This window comes from Siphateles boraxobius, unplaced genomic scaffold, assembly GCF_051911475.1.
Source record: "Siphateles boraxobius isolate OS27281-9 unplaced genomic scaffold, OSU_SipBor_1 29, whole genome shotgun sequence".
Taxonomy (NCBI): Eukaryota; Metazoa; Chordata; class Actinopteri; order Cypriniformes; family Leuciscidae; genus Siphateles; species Siphateles boraxobius.
The window spans coordinates 2,175,881-2,193,339 of NW_027508908.1; the positions used below are offsets into that span (position 1 = coordinate 2,175,881).

The 17,459-nt window shown below is 36.4% G+C and overlaps 1 protein-coding gene across 2 annotated transcripts in view; it reads right to left on the reverse strand.

Moving 5' to 3' along the window:
• Window positions 1–17,181, reverse strand: part of abca1a (ATP-binding cassette, sub-family A (ABC1), member 1A) — a 44,542-nt gene extending 27,361 nt beyond the window's left edge. Inside the window, exons 1-8 of one of the 2 annotated variants that reach the window (XM_077246041.1) lie at window positions 16,939–17,181; window positions 13,748–13,852; window positions 13,002–13,095; window positions 11,597–11,738; window positions 11,361–11,479; window positions 7,131–7,252; window positions 5,038–5,229; window positions 3,270–3,359 (exon numbers count right to left, since the gene is read on the reverse strand). In XM_077246041.1, the coding sequence (XP_077102156.1) occupies window positions 3,270–3,359; window positions 5,038–5,229; window positions 7,131–7,252; window positions 11,361–11,479; window positions 11,597–11,738; window positions 13,002–13,095; window positions 13,748–13,813 (825 nt within the window). In that variant the 5' untranslated portion in view covers window positions 13,814–13,852; window positions 16,939–17,181. The remainder of the gene's footprint in view (window positions 1–3,269; window positions 3,360–5,037; window positions 5,230–7,130; window positions 7,253–11,360; window positions 11,480–11,596; window positions 11,739–13,001; window positions 13,096–13,747; window positions 13,853–16,938) is intronic. The other variant, XM_077246042.1, reaches the window with a different exon arrangement.
• Between the last annotated feature and the right edge of the window lie 278 nt (window positions 17,182–17,459).

The window sequence follows — 17,459 nt, forward strand, 5'->3', positions numbered from 1 at the left end:
CCAGGCAGCAGTTATTTTATCAAAAATACTGTGAAAACAGTCAAATTGTGAAATATGATTACAATGTCAAACAATAGACAAACTTTTTTTGCTTGAGAGCCTAGTCAGTAATTTTAACAGCTTTAAGTTTGAAGGTTTTCAGTTTGAAGTAGTTTTAAAGCTTGAAGTGGTTCAAAGGCAAAACAGACTGATGTTTTTAATCACATAGAAAAAAAACATATTTCCTTGATTATCAAGTAAGTGAAGAGCTTGTCGAACGTCACAAAATGTTTGCTTATGCTAATGTATAGCTTGAAACGGGTTTGTCTTAAGACGGGAAAACAAATGCAAACATCTAGGTACACCGGATGACATAACGACTGTGTTTATTCAGTTCTTTCAATGCACGTCATTCACTGTTACAGCTGCTTCAGGAAAGAGTGAGACTAATATTAATGGCAAACACTTGATGTCTCGTTACATGATCCTGTTCGTCCAGTCCAAACGAATATAACATCAATGTCTTGTTTTTGAGTCTTGAAGTGTGTAGTCCACGTGCTGGCCTGCATTATACCTCAATGCGTCACCAGGTGTAATGTTTATGAAGTGTTGTCACTGAAGGGTGTTATTGATGCTGACTAATTGTTAATGAACCCAAACATAATAATAGGTGCTTATTTCTTCTGGATGTATGAATTGCACAATCGTTATCCTTTATTTTTATTCTGTCATTATTTCCTCACACAAATGTCATGATGTTATTTTTTGATGTGAAACACAAAAAGAGAAATTGGCATGATACTTCCAGTCTTGTAATAGCGGCCTATACAGCTTATTAGCGTATTAAAGCTAAGAAAATAATGACACTTAAATATGTTTAAGTACTGCGAGATGTAAGTGTTTTTAGGGTCATCAAATGCTTGGAGAAGAATGCAAGGGAGTTTAGTGAAAACCGTATCATGTGCCACAAGCTGAACAGAGCTGTAACACGCTCACGCATGCCTGCCTGCCGAGGACGAGGTTACTATCGGTCATCGTCCTGATGAAACCGAAAGACAACTCCAGAGGACAATAGACCATAATAACCTGCTTTCTGACATTTCCATCACATTAATGGATGCATGTGGGAAACATGGGTTATGAGAATGATGGTATGATGCTGATGAGAGTGTTTTCATTCTCAAATAAATGGATGGTTTCACGCAGTGTTACATAAGTACTTGTTTGAACGTTTGCGTGGAAGGGTTATAGTCAGTCAGGTTTGTAAATGATGAGTTAATATGATTCACAGCGCTGTAAACACCTTTGTCATGTGCAATTTCCAAAATCACCATCATCAACCCATCTGAGAAGTGAACAGACAAAGAGCCGGCTTAATTTGCTTATCTTCAGTTTTCCATTTATTACAACAGGGAATGAACTCAGCCAATAGGAAAAACAAACCTAAGTTCTTTTAGACATCGACATCCAGTAACAGGGTTATTGTCGTTAACAGAAGTCGCAATAGTCTTTTCTTCCCTATTGTGTCGTATATCCGAGTGAAACGGCTTCTCAAACAAGAACAAATGTAGGGCAGGACTTGATTTTATCCATGAGGAATTAATTAGATGGTTGTGGTTTACTATTGGTCGATCTCATGTGGGTGACAGGTTGCTCCGGCCTCACACCAGTAAAAAACAGTTGTTCTCATTTTCCTTTAATTTAACTTGAAATACTAAAGAAGTAAAACTAAAACTGAAATCAAATGAATAAAAACTATAGAAAGAAAATGACAAAAATTAGGGATGCACAGATATGAAAATGTTGATTCTTTATTGGGCGATAAATCAAAATTTTTATATAATTTTTGAGAGCCTGATTACAAAAACAGTTGTCTAACCATTAGTCTAACAATTAAAATCCATGTCCCAAGCACACAATTATAATGTTCTCATTATAATTTTATGTAGCCTATATGACAGATTTGTGTTGCACATGTTGCACTGAACTATATTTTACTATTTTTAAGTAATTCAAATCATATTTCAAGCAATTCAAAACCATCATGGCAAACAGTGTGCATCTGAAGTGTCTCAGCTGAAGGACATAATCCATTATTTATCAACTTATCCGCCAAATTTTCCGGCCGATACCGATAACATTAAAAATCAACATATATATATCGTGCCTCCCAACAGAAAATATAAAACATAAAAAAAATAAAGATTTATTTTATTACTGAAAAGATGAGCTAGCAGTCTCTTTTCCCACATCATCCAGGGGTCTCATTAGGGAATGATTCATCTATTCCCTCTCTTCCGTATGCGACTGTTAGCCATAGAAGAGACCTATTGTTATCTGTCCCCTGTAAGCCATCACGGAGTGTCTGAGGAAGCCCTGGAGGCCAGACAGACATGCAAAAAAGGCAGGGTAACTGGAGAAATAAAGCACGACCTGAAGTAACCTATCGCTGCCGTGAGGGTTACTGGAGTTCAGCTCTTGTGTGAGAACAAAGAGGAACTAATGACGGCCAGCGCAGCGTTGGTGTCAACTCAGATTCTGTTTCTGTTTAAAACGATAAAACTGACTAACTGGAAAGAGATTACTTGTAAGACACATTCCCTGTGAACAAACGCCCTGTGTGATGATGTGGAAACAGCAGAGAATGAAGAAACGCGTCCTTGTTTTGTTCTAAAGGCAAGTTAGTTAACATTTGTTGAGCTCTGCACTTTTGCCCATGCTGGCAGGAACTGGGAGTCATGTGAGGGGCCAAACTACTGCTGCTAACACACTTAACACTCAGGTTTGGTTTATAAACTCTCGTCCCCAAATACATGTTAGCAGAAACACAAGAGTTAGCTGCGTACAGCTGAAATGTCAAGCGTCAGCTCCTTGGTTTCCAAGGCACAGAGACGTTTGGGATGCTAGCTATTTATTAACAGAACTTTTTGTCCTTTTAAGCAAAATTATTGTTATAAACTGATTTAGGGCAAAGCAAAAAGCTTAATGATTATAATTTGTCTCGATGCAGAGCACAAAATGTTTGCGTGTTGCATTTCCATGACTAGCAGGTTGGAATATTAGACTGGTAATATAATCATAATTGCTGTTTAAACATTATTTGATTCCTATTGCGTTACAGCAAAATACTTTTAATCGGTATATGTTTTTAATTTGTGCTTTGCGACTAATCCACTGGTCTAATACGGGATAAGATCATTTGGGAAGCTGGGGTGGGAATTAAAGACTTCACTCTGGTGTCTATTTCGGTCTCCAAAAGTGGGGTGAGGGATATTTCAGGGGGAACGTACCTCCACCGCTAATGCTCCCAAACTCTCCAGCAGGCTGTCTGTTGCTATGGACACATCCTGGATAATCTTTGGATCTGACTTGACATCTTTCTGCATGACCCAGACATGACCAAAAAAATTTTGTTAGCTCATCAAGGGAATAATATTGTACACATTTTACTATAACAATGATCCCGTGAAATTTATGGTAAAAAAACCCCCCAACTTTTTAAGTTTTAACGATTTAGAGCGTGAACAGCATTGATACTAAACACCATCATGGTAACTACAATAATGCAATAAACATTAATTTAACAACATAAGACCCAGCATAAAACCCTAATGTACACGAAGAAATAAAAACTAGAAGAAACAAATGGTTTCACTTTACTTTAGGGTGTCCTTGTTACAGCGCAATTATACATTTAAGTACTGAGTAATATTAATTAACAACATGTACTTAGGGTTTGGTTTAGGGTTAAATGCATTAAGTAATTATGCATAATTAACCGTTATTACTATAGTAAGTACATGTAACATGTGTAACGTGTAACAAAGACACTGTAAAATAAAGTGTTATACCAAACATATTCATTTCAATGAAAAACAACAAATTTGAGCCACAACAATTTACTTTTTTAACCGTGAATTATAGGATAAATTGGGGGGGGGGGTTCATCTCCAAAAACTGTACATTTAAGTAGTATTTTACTGTAAATTACATGAAACTTACTGTAAACCAATTAACAACTTACAGCTTATGAAAACCCCAAATTCAAAATCTCAGAAAATTAGAATATTACATGAAATCAATTAAAAAGAAGGATTTTAGATACAGAAATGTCGGCCCTCTGAAAAGTATAATCATGCATATGTATATAGTTATATAAATATTAAATATATTAGTTTTACCTTTTAATTTGAACTAGTGAAATACACAAACTTTTGCATGATATTCTAATTTTTCGAGTTTCACCTGTAATGTTAATATACCAACTACCAAAAATCTGTTTTTACCTTAAAATGCACTTAAAACCATAATAATATAGGTGGTGAAATAGAAAGCAACGTGACATTTCTTTGTGTTTTTCGCTGTGGTTTTTACTATAGCAGTGTGTTTTTTTTCAGTGTATGTTAATGGAAACAGTAAAATACATGTGAAGACATTTGCATTAAGCGCATCTTTCATGTTTCAAGCTGTTACTAAGGCTATACTGTCGGGATTTAGAGGAAACATGTCAAAGATCTCATTGTCCCCTTGCTTACATAACTAAATAGCTGTGCAAAGATAGTAGTGACCTCGCATCTCGAAATCTCATTACCCAAAAACAAAGAAAACGTTCAGTCTAAAGCGAACATACACAAAGACCTCAATATGTGAATATTCTTGGCTGATGGACACTGTGGCTCCCTCTTCATGCAAAAATATGCTGAAATAATTATTCTGATTTACAAAAACAAATTATGTAAAAGTGGCCATTATGTGATCACAATGTTATTCCGTTGAGCTTAAAGACCTGGCAAAGTTCACTGGGTCCATATTACAAAAATATACACTTGCCCTAGTTTGTTTATAATTGGTTTATTGAACCTGTGCTTTTATTGTAGTCCAGTAAGCAACTTTTATGTGAAGCATATCGGACATAAAAAAACTCATTATCAACTCAGCAATCATTAACATTTGAACATGAATCTATTCTCGTATTCTAGTTCTTGTAACATCAACTAATTAACTAAATAAGACTTTGTCCTATGAATATGTTATTATTTAACAATAGTATTTACTTACCCGTATTGGCTTCAGGAAGTCCAAGTTGGACAGGAAGTTGTTCTCTGCGTCATTCAGCCATTCAGCAGATGATTGACAGATGATGTTTTGCGTCAGCTGAGACACGTCCTTGTCGGCAATGGTCACGAAATCCTCCAGAGATGTGGAATTGCACAGGTCTCTAAGATGAACTCCGAACCCTTTAATAAGCACCTGTAGGATCACAAGTAGAAGTTGAAACTGAATAAACAGACTCTGTCAGTAAAACACTGATCCTAAATTACAATCCTTCACCTTGAACAGTTGTTTGAGGATAGTATTTTCTACAAGCGCTTTACAAAAATGTCAAATGGCTAAATGAAGCTATATTATGAATGTAAATGCTCGTATTTGCGAGGTCTTGAAGTGGAAGTGCGCAACCAAGAATGCCATATGAATATAAATACATCGCATTTGAATGAAAGTGTATTTTTAAGTAGAATTGAAGATGCTTCATGTCTCCATTTTGGTGTTACAGAATGAACTGATGAAGCTCACACCAGTAACCAGGCAAACCCCTCTCGCTCAACCAATGGCGTGAGTTTGAGGCGGGGCTACCTGTTTCTTTGACCAATGGCAGATGGGAAAACTGTGTTTGGGAAATCTGTTTAAAAAAAAGATTGTTTGCCATCCTGTCTAGCTCAGCTCTATGGTCATGAAGAGGTCTGGTACGCAAACAGTGCAAATGATTATAAGAAACAACATTCTTTGATCACACAAACTATTTATTTTGAGAAAGAGACAACGGACTGCCTTGTTATTTACTTTTCTGTAAGATCATGACTCCCTGTCAGCTCTCTCACTATCTCAGAGCCTCTTTACACACAATAATTCGATAAGGATGTGCTTAGAAGATGACTAAAGGCTAATTTGGGAAGCTCTTAAGGTATGACCTCAGACAACTATCTCATTTCTTATATGCATGTACTGATGTGTTTGAAATAAGTTTCTTCTTCTCACCAAGGCTGTATTTATTTGATAATAAATGCAGTAAAAACAGTAATATTGTGAAATAACTGTTTTCTATTTGAATATATTGTAAAATGTATTTTTTTCCTGTGATCAAAGCTGAATTCTCAGCATCATTACTTCAGTCTTCAGTGTCACATGATCCAATATGATGATTTGATGCTCAAGAAACATTTCTAATTATGATACATTTATATTTTTGTGGAAACAGTAATTGATTGTATTTATTAATTCTGAAAGCTCAAAAGAAACGCATTCATTTGAAATATAAATCTTTTTTTAACATTATAAATGTCTTTACTGTCACTTTTAATCAATTTAATACATCATTGCTGAGTATTATTTTCTTACAAAACCTGGTCCCATACACTGTTTAGACACTTAAAAATGCCCGAATATTATTTATGTGAAATCATGTGGTGCATATTCAATCTATATATACTCATATTTATTACTAATGGTATTTAAAGAAAGATAATGCTAGGGGAATTTTTTGAATGCAAAGAATTTTATACAGTTCAAATGCAGCTCCAAATGTCTTTTTAGGGCCATAGTTTTCAAGAATCCCATAAAGAATGAATCTTGATGTATGATAGGTGTAGAATGAAACGCTGGGAATATTTTAAGAAAGAGGAAGACCAGTGTTGTCAAAGTGTCCTCTATCTTGCAGCACATCTGTCAGAGGTGCTGAGAATAGCTCATCCTGTCTCAGTTTTCCAGGAATTGCTCTCTGACCGTATAGCTTTGCAGGAACACAGTCATGTGACTCCACCCAACATCCCCCCCCCCACCCCCACCCCCACCCAACGCAAGTGCACGGCTCTCTCAGAACAGCTGTGCGAAGGATATCCATCATGTGTAACATCTGTCAGATCGAGTCCTATCCCAATATGAACACATGTACGGGGCTTTGAAAAACAGATTTAATGACTACGGCAGACGGAGTGTGAAATATATTAAGCACTGTTTATATGTGTGAAGGTAGCTAAAGACACACAGGACAAACAAAAAAAGTAATTCATGTCTGTTGATTTGAGACTCTTTTTTTATGATTTGGTTGTTGGAGAATTTTCAAACCGCTCATGAAAGTTGTACAGTTCATTTACCTTCTCCAAGTTGACGTTAGCCTCCACTATCTGTCTCACAGCATGCTTGGGCAGGGTAGCATTTTTCTCGAGAAACTCAGACAGCGATTCATTATCATGCAGGAAGTCCTTCAGTTTGAAACCTAGAAGAAAAAAAATACAGTTTGAGACTGAAAATATAAAAATTAGATACCTTATACATCAAATACTGAATTCAGCAAAATACTTTGAAATATATATTAGTCAGCATGATAGATATATAAATATACTAAGCTTTTATATAATTTATAAACTTGAGTTTGATAACGTCATATCTCAATCATGCTAACTAACATTGGTTAATTGCTGTTGTTAATTAACCAGTGATTCACAAATGCACCACGAATAGTATCATTTCTAAAAAAGGGTGTCATTCAGAACATTGTGATAAGTATGACTCTTCTGCATTTCCTAACTCAATGATAAAGCGAGTGAGGTAATGCTATTGCGTTACAGTCACAAGAGAATCGTCCATTTAGCTCTCAACTCCGAGTTCATCATGCAAGATGACCACAGTAAAGGACGGAGGGAAAACAAAAGGGAGAAAGTCACTAGAGCAGTGTTCTCCACAAAGCTCATTGTGCTGCGTGTCAGAACATTCCCGAATGTTCATCATTAGTATGAACTGGTTTGAGTCAGTCTCTCTCCTCTGGGGTTACTACAGGTCATTCATTCCCCAGCCAGACCTCTGAAATCACCACAGAGCACTTTTCACGTTTTCTTATTGTTACTTTACTATTCTGGACGGTTTCTGGGAACTGAGCTGAACATTTTATCCGTTTCATATCCACATCAAACTTTGTTTCTCTTTTACAAGGACAAGTAAAAGCAGCCAAGTGATAATTACTGACAAAGAGTAGGAGTATTGAGATTTAAAACATATATAGCTCAGATTATTTGAGATCTGACAAAAGCTGAGAGGCAGTTTTGATACTCATTTGCTAAATAAAAATGTATGTGGGATTTACTTTGAAAGAAATTTCACTCAGAAATTGGTAGGTAATTTCAGAAATAATTACAAAGAAACAACCACTGAATTAAACATTACATATTTAAGAAAAAAGGCTGAAACTATTTTCTTTCTACACATTCTCCAATAATCTTTGTTTTAAGGTGTGTTCACACTTCGGTTCGCTTGGTTCGTTTGGTCCGGAATAAAAAAAAAAACATTTAGTCCTGGTCAGCTTAGCGTTCTCATTGGCATTTTAACACCGAATCTAAAGATACTGAACCTAAAGTCAAAGGTATGCGTTCACAACCTGATTGATCGGCTTTTATGAAGTATATTCCACGACAGAAATGACCGAACATCCTAAACAATGCTGTGCGTAGCTTCATATGATGGTATTTTGACCAGCTGAGAACTCGCGAAGAGCTTATAAATGTGTAAAGGAGTCAAACAGCATCAGGAATCCCTCTGTCACACACACACACACACACACACACACACACACACACACACACACACACACACACACACACAAACAGATCTGATGTGAGGATGAGATGAACAACATGGGAAGAGCAACATCTGAGTTCAGATAGCAGTTCAGTTAAATGAACCGCACTAACAGAGCAATCGCACTAGAGTTCATTTTAATCCAACCAAACATACAAAGTGTGAACAATCCTTTTTTAAAGGTTTGAAAAATTCGTCTTTTTTTGGTAAAGACACATTCACTACAACATTTGGTAACACTTTATTTCGATAGTCCACTTTAGACATTCTACTAACTATAAGTAACTTTGGAGCTTCATGTCAACTAACTGTCATTAGAGTATTAGTAGACTGTCTGCTTAATATCTGCTAATGATTTATTGTGTTGGTCCCCCAATAGACATTCTACTGACTATAAGTAACTTCGCAACTACAAGTAAACTTGTTCTCCTAACCCGAACCCTAACACCTAACCATAACCTAACAGTCTACTGACAGTCTACTATAGTCTACTAATACTCTAATGACAGTTAGTTGACATGTAGTTGAAAAGTTACTTATAGTTAGTAGAATGTCTAAAGTGACTAATCGAAATAAAGTGTAACTCAACATTTTTCCTCAGAGGAAAAATCTGAGAATAATGAGATCTTATCAAAAGTCTCCATTTAATGTATTACTAATCTAGAAGAAACAACTGCCATATCAAAGAGATCTAATTTGTGATTTTTTTCTTTGATAGCATCACTTCAAACAGTTTAACCCTCCTTAACAAAACCTGAGCAGTTTTAACCAGATGGGATGAGTTACAATACCTCACTATTCCCCAGCGAAATGCCCTAGAACCTCAAAAAGAGCACACTTATGAAACATGAGTGTCTCTGTGGCATAAAATGATCATCTTTAACCATTGACTCTTGAGGCTTGCTAATCCACGGTGGGCAAAGCAAGCATCCTATTCCTCAAGCCCCAGATGAAAACAGCAGCCCCTACGGGAACATTAATTAAATGCTGTCAACTGTGAGTATCAACTCCCACAAGCCTCTCTCATCAACCGTTACAGTGAGTTATCAGTCTAAGTATCGCTTCTGCAAGTGTCCATCGAAACACCTCGAAAAATGGGTAAAAAATCCCATAGGATCGGAATAGAACACAATACTTGTACAGGGCAACAAAGCAACCACCTAAAACACCCTTGCAACCGCATAGCAACCACATAGAAAAATACTTTTGCAACCACATAGGACTTAAAGGTGCAGTAAGCAATGTATGAGAATCAATCATTGTTGTCTTGCCTGATCATAACCCTTCTTTTCCCCGTGATATTCCTCTGAGGTTTTCTCTTTTGTAATGTCTCTCAGCCATTTCTCTATCTACAGTCTTTCTTCAAATCTCCCTCTTGCTCATTTTCTCTCCTCCCCCATCATGAGTTGACACGCCCCTACTGCTGATTGGCTCACTCTCTCTACATGTGTGAGAGCGTTTTATAGGCTATATGTTATGTTATAGCCAGATATGACGGCGCTACTGCAGAACGCATCACCGCAGATGAGCAGATAAATATCTATTCATCAAGCCAACGAGCAAACTATCGCAAATCAAAATGAAAGTCGATCAGATGATCAGCTTAATTAAAAGTAAAGAAACGAAATGATCTTACCAGTGCTGTTGCCGTTCTCTCCTATTTCGGTCTTATCAATAAATTGCAGCTTTAATGGACGTGAACTCCCATTAAATCTGCATATAGCGCGTGAAACGCAGATCGGATTTATATCCGTTTTGCGAAAACACATTTATGTGTGACATTTGTGACCCCGTTTTAACACTTCAATAATCAAACATATCTAAAACAGAATATGTTTCTTATTTGACGAGCTATGTAAAGGTTCGACCCTGAACCTAAATTAAGAAGCCACACCTAAGCCGGATGTCTGACAGGAAACAGATACACAAATGCCTCTGGTGTTTCCGTTTCATTGGGTACATCGATGCCCGTTGGGAATCAGGATGTTTGAACTCGCTACTTTAACTTCCCCGCACAATGGCCCTGCTAGTTATCGACCAATACTGAGGCATATATGAGTGTAAATAATGCTACGAAGTGGCAGAGTGACTTTAGAAACTGTGAAACTTGATACCAAGAGAGGATTTGACACAGATCTTTCACAACAGACTTACAAAACATTAACTCAACAGTAGTGAAGGAAACCCTAAAGATTCTGAATCTGATTCCATTTATCGATTCTGATAATAATTCCATTCTTCTAGCACAATACTTAGTTCTAACAACAAACTGAACCAATAACAATGCTGTTTTTGGTAACATATGCTAGTGTTCGAAAGTTTGGGGTCAGTACAATTTTTTTAAAGAAACAAATACTTTGTACAGCAAGGACACATTAAATTCATCCAAAATGACAGTAAAGACTTTAAAATGTATCAGGTTTCCACAAAAATATGAGCCAGTTCAAATGCTTTAAACATTGATAATAATAAGAAAGGTTTTAAATCATCATATTGGAATGATTTCTGAATGATCATGTGACACTGAAGACTGGAGTAATGATGCTGAAAATTCAGCTTTAATCACAAGAATAAATTACATTTTACAATATTACTGTTTTTTTTACTGCATTTCTGATCAAATAAATGCAGCCTTGATGAACACCGACCCCAAACATTTGAATGATAGTGTACATATTTTAAAGTACAACATTTAAATTACTACAAAACCAAATGTTGTGAAAGAAGCACAGAGGTTTTTAAAGGTGCCAGACCTTCAGTGTTCCTCTGCAGCTTTCTCAAGGCCCGGACGAGTCCTTTGAAACCTTCGAAGCTCTTGTCTTGTTGGCTGTAGAGGAGAATTTTCTTGGCATCGATGAACAGTCGGGAGATACTGTAGATGATGACAGCGACACTCACATGATTAAAAACTTGTTGTAAAGTGTTTTTTTTAATAGTACATATAAAGTACTGTAAAATCCAATACAGGCCCAAGTCTTGATTCACTTACATGGAGTCATTGAAGTTTCCCACCACTCCGGGCGTCTCTCCAGGGGTAGGGTAGCGAAAACAAGGGTTGTTGGCATTGCAGATGATGCCCTGCACCCACGGTAAAGTCCCCGCAGAGGGCATCGCCTTATTGGGAAAGTGGCCTGGAATAATAGGACAAAGCAATTAGATTTACATAAAATTAAATGCCAAAACAATTAAACAAATTAAAAGAGTTGTTGTAGTTTATTTCATTTGGAGTAACGTGCACAGTCTAATCATGCACAATGAAATCACAAATGTCCGATAATAAAGTAAATTATTATTTTTATTTTAGATCTGCTACGCTGCTGCTGTTGATTATTGCAAGTATAGACTTGATACTGCATAAATAGACAGATACGAATATATCCCACAGCAGATCTGGGCAGGTGGAGCTGGGGAGGTGGAGGGTTTCAGAGAAACTCTGGTTGTGCAATGTATGGCTTACAGCAAACATTGAACCAGACTATTTAAATGTTGAGCAAGCAATCTCATTGGCTGCAGGATCAGCAGAGGCCAATCAGCTTGTGCCCTGCGGTAATGATGTGATTGCTTGCAGACTGCATGTAAAGGACCGAACAGCCTGTGCCATCTAGAGTTTCACGACTGAACTAGATATTTTTTGGATATCATCAAGATGGCTTTAAACTGATTCCTTTCAAAAGTAGTCTTATGTTAGTTCTATAAAGAGTTAATTGGATGAAAAGGTTATGTATTTTGCACTATGTATGCACATGGACCAGATTACACTTTGCACTTCATAACATAATTCCAGGAAACATCCCTGCAGAAATTATTTCCCTTTTGTTTGAAAGGTGTGTTTTCTATCTTTCTATCTAACTAACTAACTAACTAACTAACTAAAAAAAGGCTAACATTTAGTTATTTTAGTTCAAATTACAGGGACTGACACACTGCAAGAAAACTGGGTTTCGGAGATCTTGTTATATATCAAAATGCATGCGGTTCTTGGAGCTGTTTTGCTGTCCTTGACCTCCCTTGGGAACAGTGTGATTTCCAAAGAGGCGCAAATATTGACACATGAATGAAGTAAGACACAGTGACACAGGACATTAAATAAAATATATTTAGGATCATTTTAAATTGACAGTGCAAACCTTCTGCATTTTAAAGTAGTTATTACGAATAGGCTTAAGAACAATATAATGAAAGTGAAATAAGGTTCAAAGTTGGGTTTTATCTTCTTTGCAATTTCGTTTATTTAAACTAGATTCATAGTTTGGTGTATTGGGCAAGAGCAACACTTCTAACCTAAGCTCAAATCTCATGCGATGCATTTGCATTCATTCTGTGGTTGTAAAAACGATTTAGAAGCAAAATAAATGTTTGTTTGTGTGTTTGTTGGCCCATCTTAGGGCACTTACATTCATGTTGCTCGTAGGGAGGATAATAGATTCTGACAGATATCAAGATGAAAAAGATGAAGAGCGGCCATACTATCTCAATCAGAAGTTGAATCTGGAAAAGAAAGAACACAATAGTGTGATATAATTACTCATTTGTTCAAACTTTACATCCTGGATTGCTTTGGTTCCTCCCTAATGAACTTTACACAACTTCTTCTCTGCTGTTCACCAATCCTGAATTAACTATTCTAGCGGAGTCAAGAAAATCCTGTTTATCATGAGGATTGCTGTGCTTCCTGCTGACAAGGCATCTGAACCTCCTGTTCATACATTCAGTGCCAAGTGCATTTGCTGTCGTGTCCGTACCAATATCATGATCATTTAATCCGTTTTTGAGGTACATTCTCTTTCTGGACTTCTTTAAGGAAAAGTTGATAAGTAAGTACGTAAAAATTTACTGTAACTATTTTACAGTTTCAACAGGAACTTGCTACACGATAAAGTGTTTATACACAAATCCACAAATTGTCTTTTTATTTATGTATTTATTCAGTCCTTTCAATCCGGGGATGGTGACCTCCAAAACCTCACAGATGTCATAATACAGAAAAATGGGAGCCTAGGGACTCCATATACTAAAAAAGGCATTAGTTTTGCTGCATATGAAATGCATTTTTGATTGTTGCATTCAACTGATTAATTGTTGCAATTAACTGATTGATTAGTGATGCGTTAAAATCTCAAGGAATTTGGTATGAACTTACAGTCTGTCTCCGTCGGAAAGTGAAGTTCTTCCACAACAGTAAGCCCAACTGAGTGGAGAATGCCATCTTGCCACGGCTCCACACTGTCCGCGCCGCCTCTGGCAACTGTCAAGAAAAGAGGTGTAAAGATAATGATGCCAAGCTCAATTCGTTCAACTGTGGTCATCTATCTGTGGAACGCTCAAATACACATCAAGTACCTCAAGCCAGCTTTATCGAAGGTGGACTTTATAATATGGGTGCTGTGACATCATCACCACTGACTAAGAGTTGCGTTAAAAAGTAAACATAGACATTAGGACGAGTAAACATTCAACAGATTGTGAGAATTTCCTACTAACATTTCAACCAATTTGTGATTTGATTTGGAGAATTGAGGCAGAAAAGGAAGTAGTCAACATAACTGTGACAACAAAAGGCATTTGGATAGTTTTACTGACAAAATGCTTTCATCTATCAGCGATTAAAGTCACCATGAAATCAAAATGGACAATTTTTTTTTTATGGAATATGACCACAGTGTTTATTATAAATTATCTATTTGTGCACACTATTGTTTTTAATTCATGTGACTCATAATCTTTAAGCAAAATAACTTCCCCTCCATCTTGTAGCAACATCTCTGATGATGTGTTTACTGCCATGAGGGCGGAGCAACCTGTCACTCATATATGATCAACCAATAGCAAACCACAACCATCCAATCAATTCCCAATGGACAAAATCGAGGGTGACCCTACTCTGTTGCAGGACAGTAGATGTAATGTTGCGGGACAATGCAGGACACGGTGTAGAGAGATAAATTTACTACTATTGTACTATATAAATATTGATTTACATTAGTTGGAAAGTCTGTTTGCCATCACGTTGGACGATAACATTTTAAATCGTCAATAAGCTTTGTTAATTGTGTCAGACTCTGTGACTGGCATTCAATTTTCTTTGAGTGATACAATGTAATTTATGGGACCTATTTTGTCTACTAAATATAATGAACTGATAACAGGCTAGAAGGTAAAAAAAATATCTAATTGTATATTAAAATAAATGTCCTTAAGTAGTAACTAGGGCTAGTTTATTTTCCTTTATAAGACTATGCAAACAATAAATGTTACCGGATTCAGTGCATCTCAAACTTGTATTTTTAATAAGGGTTTAATAAGGATCTTATCTAGCACGTGACTAGAAGAAGATGATTTATACACAGATTAATTTGTTACGTCCACACAGTCATCATCAGCGGGAAAAAATCCCTTTCTACGAATGCACTGGTTGGTTATTTTCCCAGTCTGAAACATGATGGCTGCACAAATGAATTTTTAAACGCAAATCGCATAGTTCAGCACTATTTAATTTTGAAATGCTTTGCATTGCTTAATTTTTGCATTGCTTACGTTAAAGCACCCTAGTTCTGCCCTACATTTTGTCTTGTTTGAGAAGCCATTTCACTCAGATAGGGAATAAAAGACTATCGCAACTTCCATTTCATGCCTACTTTAAGTTAGCAAGGTAAAATAATAATTCATACACAATGCTTTGGCATTGACATACAGTAGTTTATCTTCAAGTCATTCATCTTATCTGTTCTTTTCACTTTCATTTGTTATCAGAAAACTTCAAGCAGTGAGAGGAAACAGAACAGTGCCAGTGTGTGGGTTGGTACGTTTCATAATGAACTAAATCACAATGTCCCGCTGGTGTTTTGATTAAATTGTCTAGTAATGCATTTTCAATATAAATTAAAAGGTTATCATTTCTGAGAAAATGTTTTAGTCAAGGCTAAATTAGAGTGAATGGCATGACATGTCTTTTTTTTCTTCTTTGGAGTTATTCAAAAATACTAAAATACTACTGCTACTACTAATACTATTTTTAATTTCTGATTTAAAAGTAATTTTGATATATATGCATTTGATTCATTTTTAAAACGTCCACCAAATCCAAGATAGTGTGGCACTGGCATAACCAGCATACAAGAAGCCATTTTGTTGCATTTGTTAAGAAACCCTAAAACATGCATTTAAAAAAAAAGGTTGAAAACAACGTGATAGCCTAGGCTGTACATTTCTATTAATTTTCTCCTTGTAGCATTACCTATATTTGCCGTTGTCTCTGTCTAAAGAGCTGTATCGTTCATTGGTAGCCTAAGTGTTAAATCTTTCATTTTTTGTACTGTTAGTGCAGATACGGATCTGTCTGAGGTAATGTGATTCTTATGCTTGTGTTTTTCATACATACCATCATAAAGAGCGTCCCTAGTGGACGCGATCTTTTTCTTATTTTTCTCCTTGTTTACCATTTTCTTCATCAATCGCTTCTCTCGCCTCGTAGCTGCTAAGCCTACCAATTCTAGCACATACACACCAAATATCATTTGTTTTAGGCTCAGTTTGCACTTAAAGCAAGATAAATCAATCCTGTCCGTCACGACAGATTTAAAATTTGTCCAAGAAAGATGATGTAAGAGCAACAAACATTTGTTTACTATACAATAATTGCCACGAATTACTGCTGTGGAGCAAAACACGAAAATACACCGAACTATATAGCTTTTACTGCTGTTTTTACCACCAAATATGTTTATAAGCATGATGTTTTAAAGATGCAGAAGAGTTGAAGAGCTCTTTTCATTGTTCCGCAGAGAAGAGGTTACTCTCGGTCATTTCGCGCAGACTCGGCTATACAAACAGATGCTGAGGCGAATGAGCACTTACAATCTTCTTTGTTCAACTGTCTTTTCAAAATACCACAACTTCAATAGCTTACGAGTGAAAATTGTAGTCAATCATACAGAACTTTTTAACATTAATAGCTGCCACGAAGCTTTTATTCATCACAACTCATCAAGTGTTTATGACAAAAGACACGACCGTGCACGCGTTGTAGAAAAACAATAACAGCGTTTCTGATTAAAGAAGTAGGGAGTTAAAATATGCATATGTTTACGTGTCACGATAAGTAAACGATCAAACATGACAATTGTAATCAGTTTTCACCATGCCTCGAAGCTTTCAATGCATCACAACTCACCAAATGTTTACGATAAAAAGCACGTACGTTGTGGAGAAGCAACAACAGATTGAATTAGTAGCCTAAGTTTAAGCAAAAATATGTATCTATGAATTAGTGATAAATATTACTTAACACGAGATCTCTGCTCAAAAAAGAATGAAACTCAACATTTTACTCACCGTTTTTTCTTGCTCCGAAATGATTATTCCTTATTTCATATGCCCTAAACTGTAAATCCTTTTAATACGAGAAGAGAAACAGCTGTTTTAACGCTCTCACAGCGATATTGTAGGCTACTGGTGGTGTTTTGTTCTCTATGGACAGACTTTTTTCCTCTCCTCCATCCTTTTATAGCGAGAGCGATGCGCGAGGTTACTGTCGGTCAGGAAAGCGCTGCTGTTTGTGTTCGAGCCTCCATATATGGAACGCACGTGCGGACCCAAAACAGCTCTTAAAAGGGCAACGTGGATTTGCGCAAAATACGTTTTTTACTTTATTTTATGCACGTTACATGCACTGTTAACCCTTGCTGTAAGGTCAAATTCTGACAATATCATACCATTTTCCATTAAAACAGTATTATGCCGTAGAAAACAAAAATAGCATACAGGAATATCCTACTGTGAATTAACATCGCTCAAATCGACGGCTATTTTTCCCAATCACACCTTAGGGACTGTTCGTTATTTATTTAAGGGGC